The sequence below is a fragment of the Podarcis raffonei genome, chromosome 2 (genome assembly GCF_027172205.1).
Source record: "Podarcis raffonei isolate rPodRaf1 chromosome 2, rPodRaf1.pri, whole genome shotgun sequence".
NCBI classification, from domain to species: Eukaryota; Metazoa; Chordata; class Lepidosauria; order Squamata; family Lacertidae; genus Podarcis; species Podarcis raffonei.
Genome location: NC_070603.1, coordinates 69,723,017 through 69,737,356, shown reverse-complemented (window position 1 = coordinate 69,737,356; position 14,340 = coordinate 69,723,017). Strand labels below are relative to the sequence as shown.

Genomic DNA, 14,340 nt, shown 5'->3' with positions numbered 1-14,340 from the left:
TACTTACCGCGTTGTGGCCGAAGAACTCACAGTAGCAGCAGTCACAGAACTTCCCATCTTTCTGGGTTGTGGAGGACGAGGTGCAGGAGCTGCGCTCAGAGCTGCTGTCCTCGTCCTCGCCAAGCCCCTCGTCTGCCTCACAGGACTGTGGTGCGTGGCAGCTTGTACCGTTGGGGAACTTGTGACCTTTGCAGGAAGGGTCCCTGCAAGAGGAAGGAAGAGCAGGCAGGTGAGAGGCAGGCCAGGCAGATGAGCTGAATTGGCCTCTAAGCTCGATTCAAATCACTGGTTTTGATCTACAAAGCCCTAGGTGGTCTGTGAGCAAAATGCCTGACCGAGTTCATCTGTACAGACCCTGTTCTATGTCACTGCCTTTGAGAGGACCAAGCAGGTAGACTGTTAGAGAAAGGGGATATTCTGTTGTTGGAACACCCCATCTTTGGAGCTCACTCCCCTGGCATTGGAATGAAAGCAATCTTCTCTTCCCTAGGCCTCCACTGACAGATTATGAATGTTTCTGCAGTTTGCCTTTTTTGAAAAGGAAAAAAAAGGTTTTAAAGCTCTTTACTGAGTCTATACCTATGTAGGTTGTGTATCTTACATATATAAGCATATGTAAAATTACTCAGCCCTCAGTAATAAGCAGGTTTCATTATTACGTACATTAAAAAAACAACAACACAAAAAACCCCAGAACTATCACTGGGTATATTTTCCTGAAAATGTATAGTTTGGAATTCCAATTATGGAATTCCAAATTTATTGTATTAAGCAACTGTTTTTGTCCTTCTTGGGATTATACTAGGTGAGTCCATTTAACCATGTACAATGTGTTCTAAACCTTATTCAGCCAATCTTTTATCTGTGGGCCTCATGTTCGCTTCCATTTATAAGTAACTTCTATTTGTTGCAATAATGAAATATTTGACACCAGTTCTTGTTTCTGTTTAGGTACCAGACTAGGGGTTGGTTTTTTTACTGTTTGCTTATTTTTTGGCTTGATGAGGGCTTATATATTTATTGTTGTGAGCCATCTTGGACACTTGCATGAAAACATGCAACACAAATGATTTAAGCAAACAAAACAAAATGCTTCATCCTCTCCTCAACCCTGCAGAGGCCTGAAGATTGAACTCGGGGGGGGGGGGGGCGCGCTGCGAGTGAGGGGGGGGTTAAGCCTGAGAAAGCAGAAGGCTTTGAAAGTGCAGCATCAACACAGAAATTTGACCATTCTGATGCTGAAGTGCTGCATGGCTAAGAATTAAAAAGAGGCTGTAATATGGCTAAAAAATGGCAAATACAATGGAAAATAGGGATCAAACCCCACAGCGCTCCAGCACCCCCATCTTCAGAGAAGGCCAATAATATTACTTTGCAACACTTAACAACAGGTTCTGAAATAACTTTTTCCTTCATGGCAAAATATTCATGAAAAAAGTTTCAACGGAATACAAAAGGCTTGTGGACTCTGTAGGATAGATCCATGAGTGGGAGAGATTCCCACCCGCTCTCATTCACAACTCTTTCGTTCCAAAACTACATGGAGTTTGCATTCTAGTGTAACTTTTTTCATTTATATTTTTTTACGGAAAGAAAAATGTTATGCCAGCACTGACTCGTAACAGAGCAAGTGAAGCTCCAACAATGGCGGGATAGCTATGCCCAAAATAACATTATCCAGAGCTGGCACTTCTAAGAGCTTAAATAAAACCCTGCCTCATGCACTGGTCCCAGCAGGTTGGACAGGCCCTCTCTCCAAATGGTTCGTGGTAAGCATCACTAAATCTAGACGAGCAAATGCTCAAGCCATCCCTACTGTAACAGCAATCCCCTCAGGCGCAGAAGTCACAGACTGCCTCTGGTTTCAATTTTTTAGGACAGGATTGAACACAAGCCTCCTTTGGGAGCTGGAGAGAACAGAGCAGGGAAAGAAGACCAAGTTGCCCATTCAGCTGCCTAGACAACACAGGTGAAAAGAGGGCTTCTCCAGAAGTCCTGTTAATTCAGCATTCACCTTCATTTGCTTGCACGTAGCATACAGGGCAATTAGGCTCATCCTTATTTGTTTGCAGAGCAGTTACATGATAACGAGCAATTGTCCTGCATTCATCCTGAATTTGTTTGCAGGATGCCTACACACCCTCCCAATAATCACTCCTCCATCTCATACTTTTCACATTCTCCTGTTATTTCCAACGTGCAAAACGTCCACTTTTTTGAAGGTGGATCTACTACACTAACTAGTCCAGGATTTCCCAAACTTGGGTCTCCAGCTGTTGTTGGACTACAGCTCCCATGAACCCTGGCCAATGGTCCTGCTAGCTAGTGACGATGGGAGTTGTAGTCCAACAACAGCCAGGGACCCAAGTTTGAGAAACCTTGAACTAGACCAACAGAAAGCTTTAATCAACTTTAATTGTGCCATCCTGCAGTTCTGGTATGCACTTAAATCCCCCCCCCCCGCAAAATAGTGACACTGTAGAGGTACCCCTAGTCTATCCACCTGCCTGGAGTTTCAAATGGTTCACTCACACTGAGCAGAGATAATGGTCCTTAGGCTGCTATCCTAAAATGCACGCCACATGTTCTACAGCCGATGGCAGCAAGGATGACTTCTGCCAAGTGGCAAATTACCCCAGGAAGGTGCTGGGCACCTTCCTATCAGCAACCCTATGCCCAGGGCTCCACTCACCTGTTGGTGCTGGGCAGTTGATGCGAGGCAGTCGGAGGACCCAAGGAGCCACTGCAATGGCCGTTGCATGGATGAGTGCAGCCTACGGGAGGCGGTATCTTCAGCAGTGGCACATTGGCAGTTGGCAGGTGTGGGCTCTTGCAAGATCCAGTGGGAGGGGAGTCTGCTCCTGGCTTGGGCACCGGTGTGTGTGGACTGAGGGCTGGCGCAGGGAAGGGGGCCGCCTGCGGTGAGGAGCTCAGGTGGACGTGAGGAGGGGAGCTGAAGGGCCCAGGGTGGGCAGGCATCTGCTTTGTCGGGAGGAGTGCCGGCGGCTGCGAGGGGAGGCCTGTGGGGCTGTTGGGTGGAGCAGTGAGGTCCACATGCCGGTGGTGCTCCGAGGAGTGGAAGGCCTCTCCTGCAGCCAGATGGAAAAGGGAAAGCTATTAGGTCCAATCCTGAACAGCAGGCTTTTCACACACTACTACAAGGGGCAAAACATTCCACGGGTGCTAAGCTTCCCCACCATGGAGACCTCTGCACCACAAGGTTCTTGCCCAGAAGTATTGCCCCTCCCATAATATTTCCAAGGCTCTATGGCCATACACCCAGGCATGCCGCTCAAGCCAACCCAACCTGGTGATCATATTCTCAGCTAGAAGCTTCCCTGCAGCTGTGGTACTTTCCAAAGCACTTTCCAACATACCAGGGCTTGCAACATAACATGTTTCCTCAAAACATGCTAGGGTGTTTGGCCACACGTATGACATGTTTAACATTTTAAACCCACAGCTCTCAGAAGGGGAAAGGGGGCAACCCTTGCCCTTTGGGGTTGTGCTAAGGTCTCACTCAGCCCAAGGATGGGCCCTAAGGGGCTGCCCCTGAGAGGAGGCAAGATTCCACAGTAGTGAGCCCAGCAATGTGGTGCCACTTTTTGCCCTGAGGATGTGGTCAGCTGGCCTTCCCCAGGCCCCGCCCATACAGACCTGGCGGGGTGGGTCTCCGACACATGCTCTTGAACTGCTTGGGAAGAGTTTTGCAGAAGTCGAGTGAGGTAGGCAGAGGCGAGCCTGGGGTGCCGCTGGGAGCTGGGGAGAGCGCGTGGCTGTAAGGGCAGGCTTTGAGCCCACCTCCCACAGCAGGGGCCTGGCTGGCACACTCCGGAGGGAGGCCGGGGTGCTTGTCACCTGAAATGGAGTCAGAGATGGAGCTGGCTGCTCTCCAGGCCCCTCACTCACCTCCCCACTTGTGGCACCTCATCTGGGCCATGGAGATTGCAAAAGGCCTCTGGTGGGAAGACCTCAGTAAGCAGGGACCTTCATATAAAAAATTGCTCTCCCTCAGGAGAAGAGCAAGACAGGCTTGTGTATGGTCATCCCTTCTCTGACAAAATGTATTGATATAGGTTGCCAGATGCTAGCACTTCCTAAGACAGTTAAGCAATTGCCACGCCCCCTCCCAACGACTACTGGCACAGCCTCCATAAAGAAGCTGTAGGGAGAACCCCGCATCTAGAAGGGAGAAGACCATCACTGGCCCAGGGGCAACATGAACTTACCTGGTACAACAGGTGTTCCCCCCAGGGAGCTCCCTTGAGCTGCCCCATTGGCATGCTGGGAGTTCCAGAGCCCCGAGAGCTTGTGTGCAGACAGGAAGGAGCTGGGGTCCCAGTCTCCTGAGTTCCCGTGGCACGAGGATGAAGATGACGAAGACGAAGAGGAGTGGGAGCCTGCCCCGCAGGACTGTGACTTGCAGGCCGTATGCGACAGCGAGACCTGGGAAGAGAACGGGTGGCTCAGACCACAAATCCAATGCAACACGTCTGCTTGGAAGGGTAAGCTCATGGCTGATCTGTGAGGAATAGTAACATTGGACTAACCTTTGCTCCAACCAATTCTTGTCCTGGACCCACCATGGCACTTGCCCAGGAGGATGCAGACTCTCGGTGAGGAGACAGGCTTGTCTAGTCTTACCTCTACTCTCATTCCCTTTCCCACCACCGCAAATGATGACAGTGACAAGAAATAAAAGAGTCAAGGCCCTGTTGTTGTAGGCAATACATTCACTCAAGCCAAAGCTGGCAAGTTCCACAGCCTAGAGCTGGGAGCAGTTAGGATCCCAGAACATAATACAGCCATCCGACAGTGGTCAAGGGTGTGCAGCTTGACCAATCCAGGAAGGCCTTTTATGTAGACTGCTTCACAGCAGTTAACCCTCCTTGACCCAAGAACATTTGTCCCGGAGTGAGTGATGACGTGCGTTCTGGTGGGGTTAAATGCTTACCGCCAGCGCCTGCTCCTGGACTGCCCTCCTTTCTTCCTCTTCCACGCTCTGCCTGCAGCTCTGGCAGATCCACAGAGGCATCTCTCCCAGCAGGTTCTGCACCAGCGTCGGTACAAAATCCGGAGGCAGCCGCTCGCCCGGAGATATCAGCCCATTGTGGGATGGTCCTCCCCAATCTTTACGCTCCCGGTGGCACAGCAAGCAGCACGTCTGCACCGACTGGTTGGAGGTGGGCAGCACCTGCAGCAGGGCAAACACACAGAAAGGGAGGGTTGCTCACGGGGAACACGAGCTTGGGGAGCACTGGGCCATGTGCTATGACGACAGGATATGCTTAGGAAAATCCCCAAATCCGGATTAGGGCAATACCTTTTGTCATGTCATGGCTTTCCCACAGAGCTCTTGCAAACCTGTGGGCAAGCAGGCCATCCAGACAGCCGGCAGCTGGGGTGCTCCCAGAAAAGATTTTCTAGTGCTTCCTGCCTAACTCTGCTATTAGTACAATACTGTTCACACTAAGCGACCTCAGAACTAAGCACACCAGCAGAGTGGCAGATCCGGGGCAGGAGGAGAGGGAATGAACAGTCTGTGATGGCAGAAGGGTGTGTGTTTCTGTGTGAGAGCCACAAAGGTGCCTGATTTGTATCCCAGTTCTCTCTGTCCCTTTTATTCTCCCACCCGCAGTTGTCCCCCAGCTCACAACTCCTGCCTCAGCACAGGACGCTGCTTCCCCCACCCAATGCTTCCAGCACTATCCCAAGGCCCTGTGGGCCCAGAAGACAGGCAGCCTGCTCCCCCTTGCTCCTGTGCAGCTGAAGACGGAGGAACAGCTGCAACATGTAAGGCAGAAACCTTCTCCTGGCTGCTCCTTTCATTCTTCCCACACAAGGCCTTCAGCTTCCTGTCTGGCTCCGGGGCGGAAGCCAGGCAACAAATCGGCCTCGGCACTGCTTAGAGATGGTGACAGGCATGAAGGGTTAGGGGCAGGGTTGCATTGTTTCCCCACCGACTGAGGAGCCCGGGACAATGGGCCGTGCATCTGACTGCTGCTGCAAAGCAGATGGTCGTTCTCAGACTCAAGGTGAGACAAAGCCCAAAGGGGCAAAGGGTGCAGCACGAGGAGGAGACAGAAGGAGAACCGGCCTTCCCTTCTCACAATCACCGCAGGAACAGGTGTGCTCGGGGGCAGGGGTGACGGAGGAAAGTGACAAAGGAGTAGTTCCACAGCAGGATGTGGGCTGGCAGCCTCAGAGCATGCCCAGAAAATCAGACACACCCCTGAGGGGGAGAGTCCAATCAGCAACAACTTGTCAGCGTATGTGAGAGAATATTAATTACCAATCCCATGGCTCTACTTTTTCTGCATTCTTTCATCATAAAACCCGAAAATGCTGTTCATCAGAATGAAGACAAATTATCTTATCAGGAGGAAATCTGGCACTGGAAATCTAAGAATGCCAATGTGTGATAGCAGTTTAATTGTGTCCTGTTTTTGCACACCCCTTTTCTCAAAACATACCTAGAAATTTCCCCTTTCACGTAAGCGAGAAAACCAAATTGCTGTTTTGGTGAAAGTCTGTTAAGTATTCCTAAAGTTATGACAGTTCAAAGTTCCCGTTTTAAATAAACAATTTAACTAAGGGCAAGTATGACAAAATAGATCTGTTGGGCAGACTGAAGTTCCCCCGGTTGAACCTGCTTCCCCAAAGGAAAAGGGTTGCTGCCAGAGGGAACTGGTTGGAGCAGTGTGCATTTCTAGCTGCTCTGCGTGCGACATTGTGCTGCTGTGCATGTTCAAAAGTGGTGTGCTGCTTGCGCAATGGGCTACTGCATCTGTTTGTGCATGCCTGCATATGGCATACCCTTGCACATGCCTACCCATGGCGTGCTCCTGCTTATTCCTGTGAGTGGTGTGTTGCTATGAAAGTTTGATTATTACGTGCTCCAGCAGATATGTGCATGTGTGTGTGTATATCAAGAGAAAAGGTGCCCCAACTCCATTAGACTGCACGCCTGGAGCTTAGATCACAGCCCCCACCCCTTCCATTCTGCTGGTAGAAGCCCAGTGGTTCCTTCACCTTTGATCTTCTCTCTCCCACTCACTTTGGATTGCTTTGTAAGTCTTTAGAATTCAGGAGAAGAGCAAAGCAAAAGTGCAAGTCTGATATCCTGATCAGTTTTGATAGCTACTCTGCAGGTTTTGCTTTCAGATCCACATGTACAGTTTGTACTTTACAGCTTAAGGTAAGCAAATCAAAAGTTTAGGGTTATATCCAACTAAATCATTACATGCATGGAATGACTTCTGCAAGTGCACTGGAACTTCTCCTCTCCTCTCCTCCAAATCTGCGCTGGAAAGTTGGAGGGAAGAACCAGAACCGATTTAGGGACTGACAGTCGGGGGTGGGAAGAAGGGGGGGGGGAGGAATTTCATTGTCTTTACCAAATCTGTTCTGCTTGCACATTGATTTCGTTGGATACAAACCTTAGAATGTAAAACTATATATCTAACTAAAGACCAGCTTCCCAGCTTCAGAGTTCTCCCAACCGATATAAATAGAGGATTTGGGATGAAAAACCAAGGTAAAATTTGTGTGCACAGACGCTAAGTTGTAAATGGGCACAGCATATAGATCAGACTGTGCTTACCTGTGTTTTAGACTGCAGCTCCCATCAACTTCAGCCAGTCACCATCCAAAACATCTGGAAGGCATTGGGTTGGCAAAGGCTAAGGCAATACATAGGTTTTTACCACTTCCATGGCAGAGAAGCTAAGGCTGTTGCCTTAACTTACTGTTTCCATGCTTTTTGGTGCCTGAGTGAATTCATAAATGCCTTAACTCTTCTCTTAAATGAGTGTTGTTGTTTTTAATCCTAGAATATGCACCTATCGCTGGCAATCATCAGATGTTGATTTCACCTCCTAAATTAAACACTGCAAGGCAGACAAACATCTCCTTAAAACACACTCATCTTTGTTCCTTAGGCAAGCCTCTTCTCACCACACCTTTGTTCCCTGGAAATCCCTATCAAGGAGTGAGGTTCTCAAAAGGAGGACTGACACAGCAAGAGACAGATTCAGAACACAGGACTCAAATCCTCGTTATGCCTGTTTGGAAATTCCAAACTTTCTGGAACAAATTTCAATATTGTTGATGGAAGTAGTACCGTATTTTTCGCCCTATAGGGCGCACTTTCCCCCCTCCAAAAATGAAGGGGAAATGTGTGTGCGTCCTATGGGGCGAATGCAGGCTTTCGCTGAAGCCTGGAGAGCCCCACCGCCAGCCCCACAAACTCGGGGGACAGCGGGAGGCGCAGCTTCGGCATGGCTCTGGGTCCCGTTCTGGGGGCTGGGGGAGGGGGAAGCTCGGGCTTCCCCCGCCCCAGCCCCGCGCCTGGGGGGGGGGATAAATTTTCCCCCCTTTATTTCTCCCCCCCCCAAATCTAGGTGCGTCCTATGGGCCGATGCGTCCTATAGGGCGAAAAATACGGTAACTCCTTGGGTATAAGCAGCAGCACTCGTTATTTCCACAACTCCTGATGTCACTTAGAGCAAATGCAAACAAAGGTCTTTACTTTCAGCTATCCAACCCACACCGTAATGAAAAATATATCTACTGCTTAAGCAGTATCTATTACCGGGATCCCTGAAATGTATCCATTTCGCCTGTTGCTGCTGCTCCTGGACTTAGCAAACACATCCCCGAGTTTGTCATAAGCTCCCTACCACCACATCTACTTCACACACCTACAGCAACCCTCACCAGGGCCAGCCCTGCAATGAGGCAGAGAGAGGCAACTGCCTCAGGTGGCAGATACTGAGGTACAGGGAGTGGGCAGAGCAGTGTGTGCCATGTGGCCCATCCTGCTAGCCTGCTGCCCTCAAGTTCAGTGGAAGATCCTGTTCATCAGTATTGGAGTAAATTTCAAATGCCAGTCCAATTGGCTTCTGTATGTTCCTTGGAGCTGGGGCATAGTTTAGGGGGTTTTGTTGGTTGTTTTTTTCTGTTGTTGTTACCTTCTTGTATCTTATATTTTGTATCTTATGATTTATGTGTAAATTGTTCAATTTGGTTGTGAACTTCTTGACATTTTGTTTATTATTTAGGATTACTTGCATTACATTTGTAGTTATGTCATTTTTAAAATAAATTGTAAGCCACCTTGAGCATGGTTTTAACCTTGGAAAGGTGGAATATGAATAAAATGACTGACTGGTTGGTTGGGGGAGGGCACCAGCTGGTCCTCCGTCTCAGGCAGCAAAATGTCTTGAGCCAGCCCTGACCCTCACCTATCCCTGCTTCAGCTTCCAGCCACAAGTGCCACAACCATGATAGTTCTACAAACTTAAGTAGGCCTTCCTAAAGAAGCAAGAGCTTCTCTCTCATCCTATCCAGCCTTCATTTTGAGTGCTGAGGTTGAGTTAGGAGGTATTGCCCTCTCATTCCTTGCTTCCTTCTGATCAGTAGTCTACAGGCAAGTGTGTGAGTGCCCTTCCTTTTTTCCCTCTTTTGCCCACTGACAATACTTTACACCCATCCAGCAGTGTCCTCCACCCACTGGCGGAGGAAGGGGAGTACGGGGGGAGCACCCCGCCCCAGCAGTGCAATCCCGGCAGCCCCACCCCGTCTGCTCTCTGCCCCGCCCCCCAGTGCCAGAGCATGAAGCTCCACCACTGCCTCCACCCTCATTTTAGTGAACATGCTGCTCTGTCAAAACACACTGGGAGCCTACATGGCCCTGCCCCATCATGTCAATTTAACTCAGGGATGGGGAACATGTGGACCTCCAAATAATGTTGCACTCCAACTCTAGAGAGCCACAGATTCCTCACTCCTGAATTCTAAACATTATGCCTCTTCTGAGGTTTCGGATGAGAACATTACCAGCCAAACACTTATCTCTTTGTTTTGTCTTGCATCTGATCCAGATATGAACTGTCTGGTGCACATTAATTCTCCTGCAGGGCTATTCCACATAGGAAGTCCCTTGTTTAAAAAGAGTCCCCGCATGAAAATTGCACCCTATGTCAAAAATGCATCACCTTGAGCAAATACTGACTCCTGAGTTTCCCCATCGTGGTGGCAGAGGTCGCGTGAAATATATGTAGGCAGAAAGTTCTCTTAAGTATGGGGAACCCAGGCTGTGTGCAGACATACTTCAAAATCAGGGCAAGCTGCTCGTTTCCACATGGCTTGAACCACCCCTTTGCAACCCTTTCGACATGCATTTACCAGTGAATTCAGTTCTGATTGACTACTCCATTTTGACCCCTTCCCCATTTCGGGCAGGCAGCCTGCCTTTTAAATGTATTTTTTAAAAAAACTATAGCTTAACTATGTCCGGTCACTTGAATGCTTACTCAGAGCCCAATCTGAATAAAAACAATCAATTCCTTATTTATTTATTTATTTATTTATTTATCTATTCTATTCTATTCTATTCTATTCTATTCTATTCTATTCATTTTGGGGGTTTTTAAAAAAAGAAAACTGGAGGGTGAATGAAAGAAATGGCAGTGCTATCATAGGAATCAGTCAATCAATCTCCGTGGCCAGCTTCTGCAGAAACAAGTTAAGCTGGTCTCCCAGAGATGGATCTTGAAGAGAAGTCTGTATGTAAGGCACAATACATTAAGAGTCATTCAAAAGTAAAACCCTCAAGCTCTGAGAGAGAAAGCAGGGTCCTGTCCACCAGCCTGTAGCCATCACTGGCTGGACAAATGGCAGGCATTTAAAGAGACAGTACACATAGTGTGTACACAGGTAGAACTACTTCAGATGAGTGGGAATTCTGAGTCAATCTCTTTTCACATGTATAGAAGACTTGAGTAGTGGGGCAGGCCACCTTCTGGACACACCAGCAGGGGAGGGGGAGGTGTAACCCACATAGCCCTGTGACACCCCTCATGCATTCTTTGTATGAATGAGTTGTTTGACCCCCTCCACAGTGAGTGCTCTTTCCCTGCAAGCTCGCCACAAAGGTCACATACATCTGGACACAACCCCAGAATCAAATCGCTGCTCATCTGACTGGACATGCTCTCCAGCAACCTTGTGTACCTTACAGAGTTGCTGAGGGCAGAAAGGGATAGTGGCATGTTTAAGAACTATGGTCTATGGATCAGACTTCAGATATTTAATCCATATTTCTTAAGGCATGTGGGAAATGCCACAGAGGTAGATCTTCTTTATTGCTAATAGGAGGTTTGAAAGCTGACCTCGCTGTGACTGACACCACACTCCAGGATATGAATCACTAACAAAAGCCCGCTAAGGTCATACTCATCCTGCAGATCGTAGGCTAAGCAGCATGTGCCCTGCATTGTCAGAGAAGACAAGTTTCTTGTTCTGTTAAGCAGTCATCTCTGCTCCTATTCCCCTGAAAAGCTGACTTGTCAGTGCCGATGGCTTGGCTACATCAGAACGGGGTACTTGCTTCCACACTAGACCAGATCAACTTAGATAAATGAAGTGATGCCATATATTTAACTACCATGCACAATTTGATCATTTGCTGGTAGAGGGGACCCTATCACTGAAACCCTGGAAAGCTACTGCAAGTCTCTGTAGACGATACTGAGAGATGAACCAATAGGCCAAGTCAGAAAAAGGCAGTTTCTTATGTTACTAATCACATCAAAGAGTAGGGAAGACAAGATTTACTCATGCTGAAAACAATCACAAACAATTTTATTTATTTTTTACTGATTAGGTTGATCTACAAGTGTCTCTCTTTCAGAGCATGAATTAAATGCTATCGCAGCATGCTACTGTTTCAATTTGATAATGGTATTACCAGGAATACGAGAGGCTAAAGGTGGAGTTCAACTGAGTCTTGCTAGTGGAAGCCTGTGCAAGGACTTCCTCTAGCACAATGCCTTTCTCACTTTCCCAAGCCCCAAAATTGGATGGGGGGGGTGTTCAGGAGAACCCCCAGTACAGCACACAAGGGGAGGAGAGGAAGGAATCCAAAGAAGGAACCCAGGAATCTTTCCTGCTCCTGCTCCAGACATTTTTGGTCAACAACTACCATGCTGCTGTCCAATATCATATGCAGTACTATATACAAGTATTTAGAAGACCCACTGAGTTCAATGGAGCTTACTCCTATGTACGTGTGCATAAGACTGCAGCCTCACTAATACTAATCTAGGTTTAAAATTTCATCTACAACCTATTAACCTCTAAACCAGCCTTTCTCAACCTTGGGTCGCCATATGTTCTTGGACTACAACTCCCATCATTCCTGACCACTGGCTAGGGGTGATGGGAGCTGTAGTCCAACAACATATGGCGACCCAAGGTTGTGAAAGGCTGATCTAGACCAGTAGTGGAGAACCTCTGGTCTGCAAGCACTAATTAGGCCTGGCAGGGTTTCTAGTTTGGCTTGTGAGGCAGTTTTCCCCAAACCACACCCACCTAATATCATATATGACATCAATTGTGGGCCAGGTAAAACCTCAACAGCTAATGAACAATCTGGAACTTAAAGGGTCCTCCCAACTGTGCCTTGGTAAGCAAGGCTTGATGACAGTACTGACCCACGTGTGCCAATGAATTTTTCCATTCACAGGCATCACTTTGATTCAAACCACACATGGAAACGGACTTCAAAGAGGCTTGCTGTAACCACTGAGCAGCTAATCCGGGCAATGGGGTGAGCTCCCGTTGCTCTGTCCCAGCTCCTGCCTACCTAGCAGTTCGAAAGCACACCAGTGCAAGTAGCTAAATAGATACTGCTGCGGCAGGAAGGTAAACGGTGTTTCCGTGCACTCTGGTTTCCGTCACGGTGTTCCGTTGCGCCAGAAGCAGTTTAGTCATGCTGGCCACATGACCTGGAAAGCTGTCTGTGGACAAACACCGACTCCCTCAGCCTAAAAGCGAGATGAGCGCCGCAACCCCAGTCACCTTTGACTGGACTTAACCGTCCAGGGGTCCTTTACCTTGACATATAGGCAGCCATATTCACCTGTCACGGGGTGAGGGAGGTAAAGATCAGGCCTGCCAGCCAGATCTAATTCCCTGCCCCTGCTCCAGATGTTTGAAGCATAATTCCCATCAAACCCCAACCAGAATGACAATCATCAGGGATGATAGGAGTTGCAGTCCAAAAATCTGGGGGCCACCAGGCTGAGTGAGGCTGCACTAACAAGATCTTTGACTTAAAGTCCACACACATTACCTCAACCTTTCTGGCAAGAGCTTCTGCAAAGGATTCCAACCCTACCTGCACCATGTGGCACATTAACGGTTGAGCAACATGATATACCTACCTTGGAATGACCTGGCCTACTCTGAGGCAGGCCTCCAATTTACAATGTGACAGCTAGAAAAATAACCAGAGTGCAAAGCTACCCACAAACGTTTTTAACAGGGAATCAAGGCCACCCCAAGGGAAGCGTTTTTATGAAAACATCACGAACCTACAACAACTACAATATCAAGATACCACCATAAAACTTGTTTGGTTTGGGACTGCTAAGTTTTACCTGAACAACGTATGAAAAGGAGATGCCCTCCGCGATAAGGAGAACCACATTTGTAAAGACACACCTTGACTTAATTTTACCAGCTTTAAAGTTAAAACAGAAAATAAGTATTTCCAAAAATGTTAGGGGAAGGGGAGAAGCACTTTCAGAAAATAGTAACTACAGCAAGGGAAAGTGTTTATGAGAAAATAATCCACACAATCATTAGTTAACACATTTCCCCAGAACATACCAAACTAATTGGACCATATAAAAACCAAAGCCCCAACCAGGAAGTGTTGTATTTATAGTTTCAATTCCACCCACTCCTTGGTCATGCATCCAACCAGCAAACAAATACAGTACTGAGCATGTGTAGTACATCCTCAGGTGCTTTATAAGGGAAACAGGCAGACATATTTTAGGATAATACTGAAGGGAAAGACAGAGAGTGGGTGCTTTCTGGCCAGCTGAATGGTAACATCACTACCACCCTCCCCATAGTTTCAAATTTTAGATGTGTCTGTGATTCCCCTCTGTCTACTATAAGGCTTCTTAACTAGAAAATGGCTCGAACAAATGTAGTTCTAAGCGTACCCAGACTATAGCATGTTCCAGCCTATGCTGTTCTTCCTGCTAACATTCAGGACTATATTAAGCAGGTGAGTCCCGAGAGAATCCTCTTCAGGTAATTGGAGAGTGAAAGTGTGCTGAATAACACAGGTAGTTCTGACTTCTGTTTTTAGATATACATTTCCTATAGGTTTCAAAATTAAATTTTCCTTGTGTGCTCACAGCTAGTAACTGAAATCTTCTTGTACTGTGGTCATCTTGGTTAGTATATTTTTATATTCAGATGTGCTACCCCAGGGAGCCTTGGTTGACTAGGAAGGGACTCGTTTTCCCAGAGAGGAGG

At 47.8% G+C, this 14,340-nt stretch overlaps 1 protein-coding gene across 3 annotated transcripts in view; it reads right to left on the bottom strand.

Moving 5' to 3' along the window:
* Positions 1 to 14,340, bottom strand: part of FAM193B (family with sequence similarity 193 member B) — a 31,724-nt gene that overhangs the window by 7,378 nt on the left and 10,006 nt on the right. Inside the window, exons 2-6 of one of the 3 annotated variants that reach the window (XM_053377243.1) lie at positions 4,955 to 5,194; positions 4,230 to 4,446; positions 3,658 to 3,858; positions 2,693 to 3,089; positions 8 to 203 (exon numbers count right to left, since the gene is read on the bottom strand). In XM_053377243.1, the coding sequence (XP_053233218.1) occupies positions 8 to 203; positions 2,693 to 3,089; positions 3,658 to 3,858; positions 4,230 to 4,446; positions 4,955 to 5,194 (1,251 nt within the window). Of the gene's footprint in view, positions 1 to 7; positions 204 to 2,692; positions 3,090 to 3,657; positions 3,859 to 4,229; positions 4,447 to 4,550; positions 4,896 to 4,954; positions 5,195 to 14,340 lie in introns of those variants that run through there. The other 2 variants (XM_053377245.1, XM_053377244.1) reach the window with 2 other exon arrangements.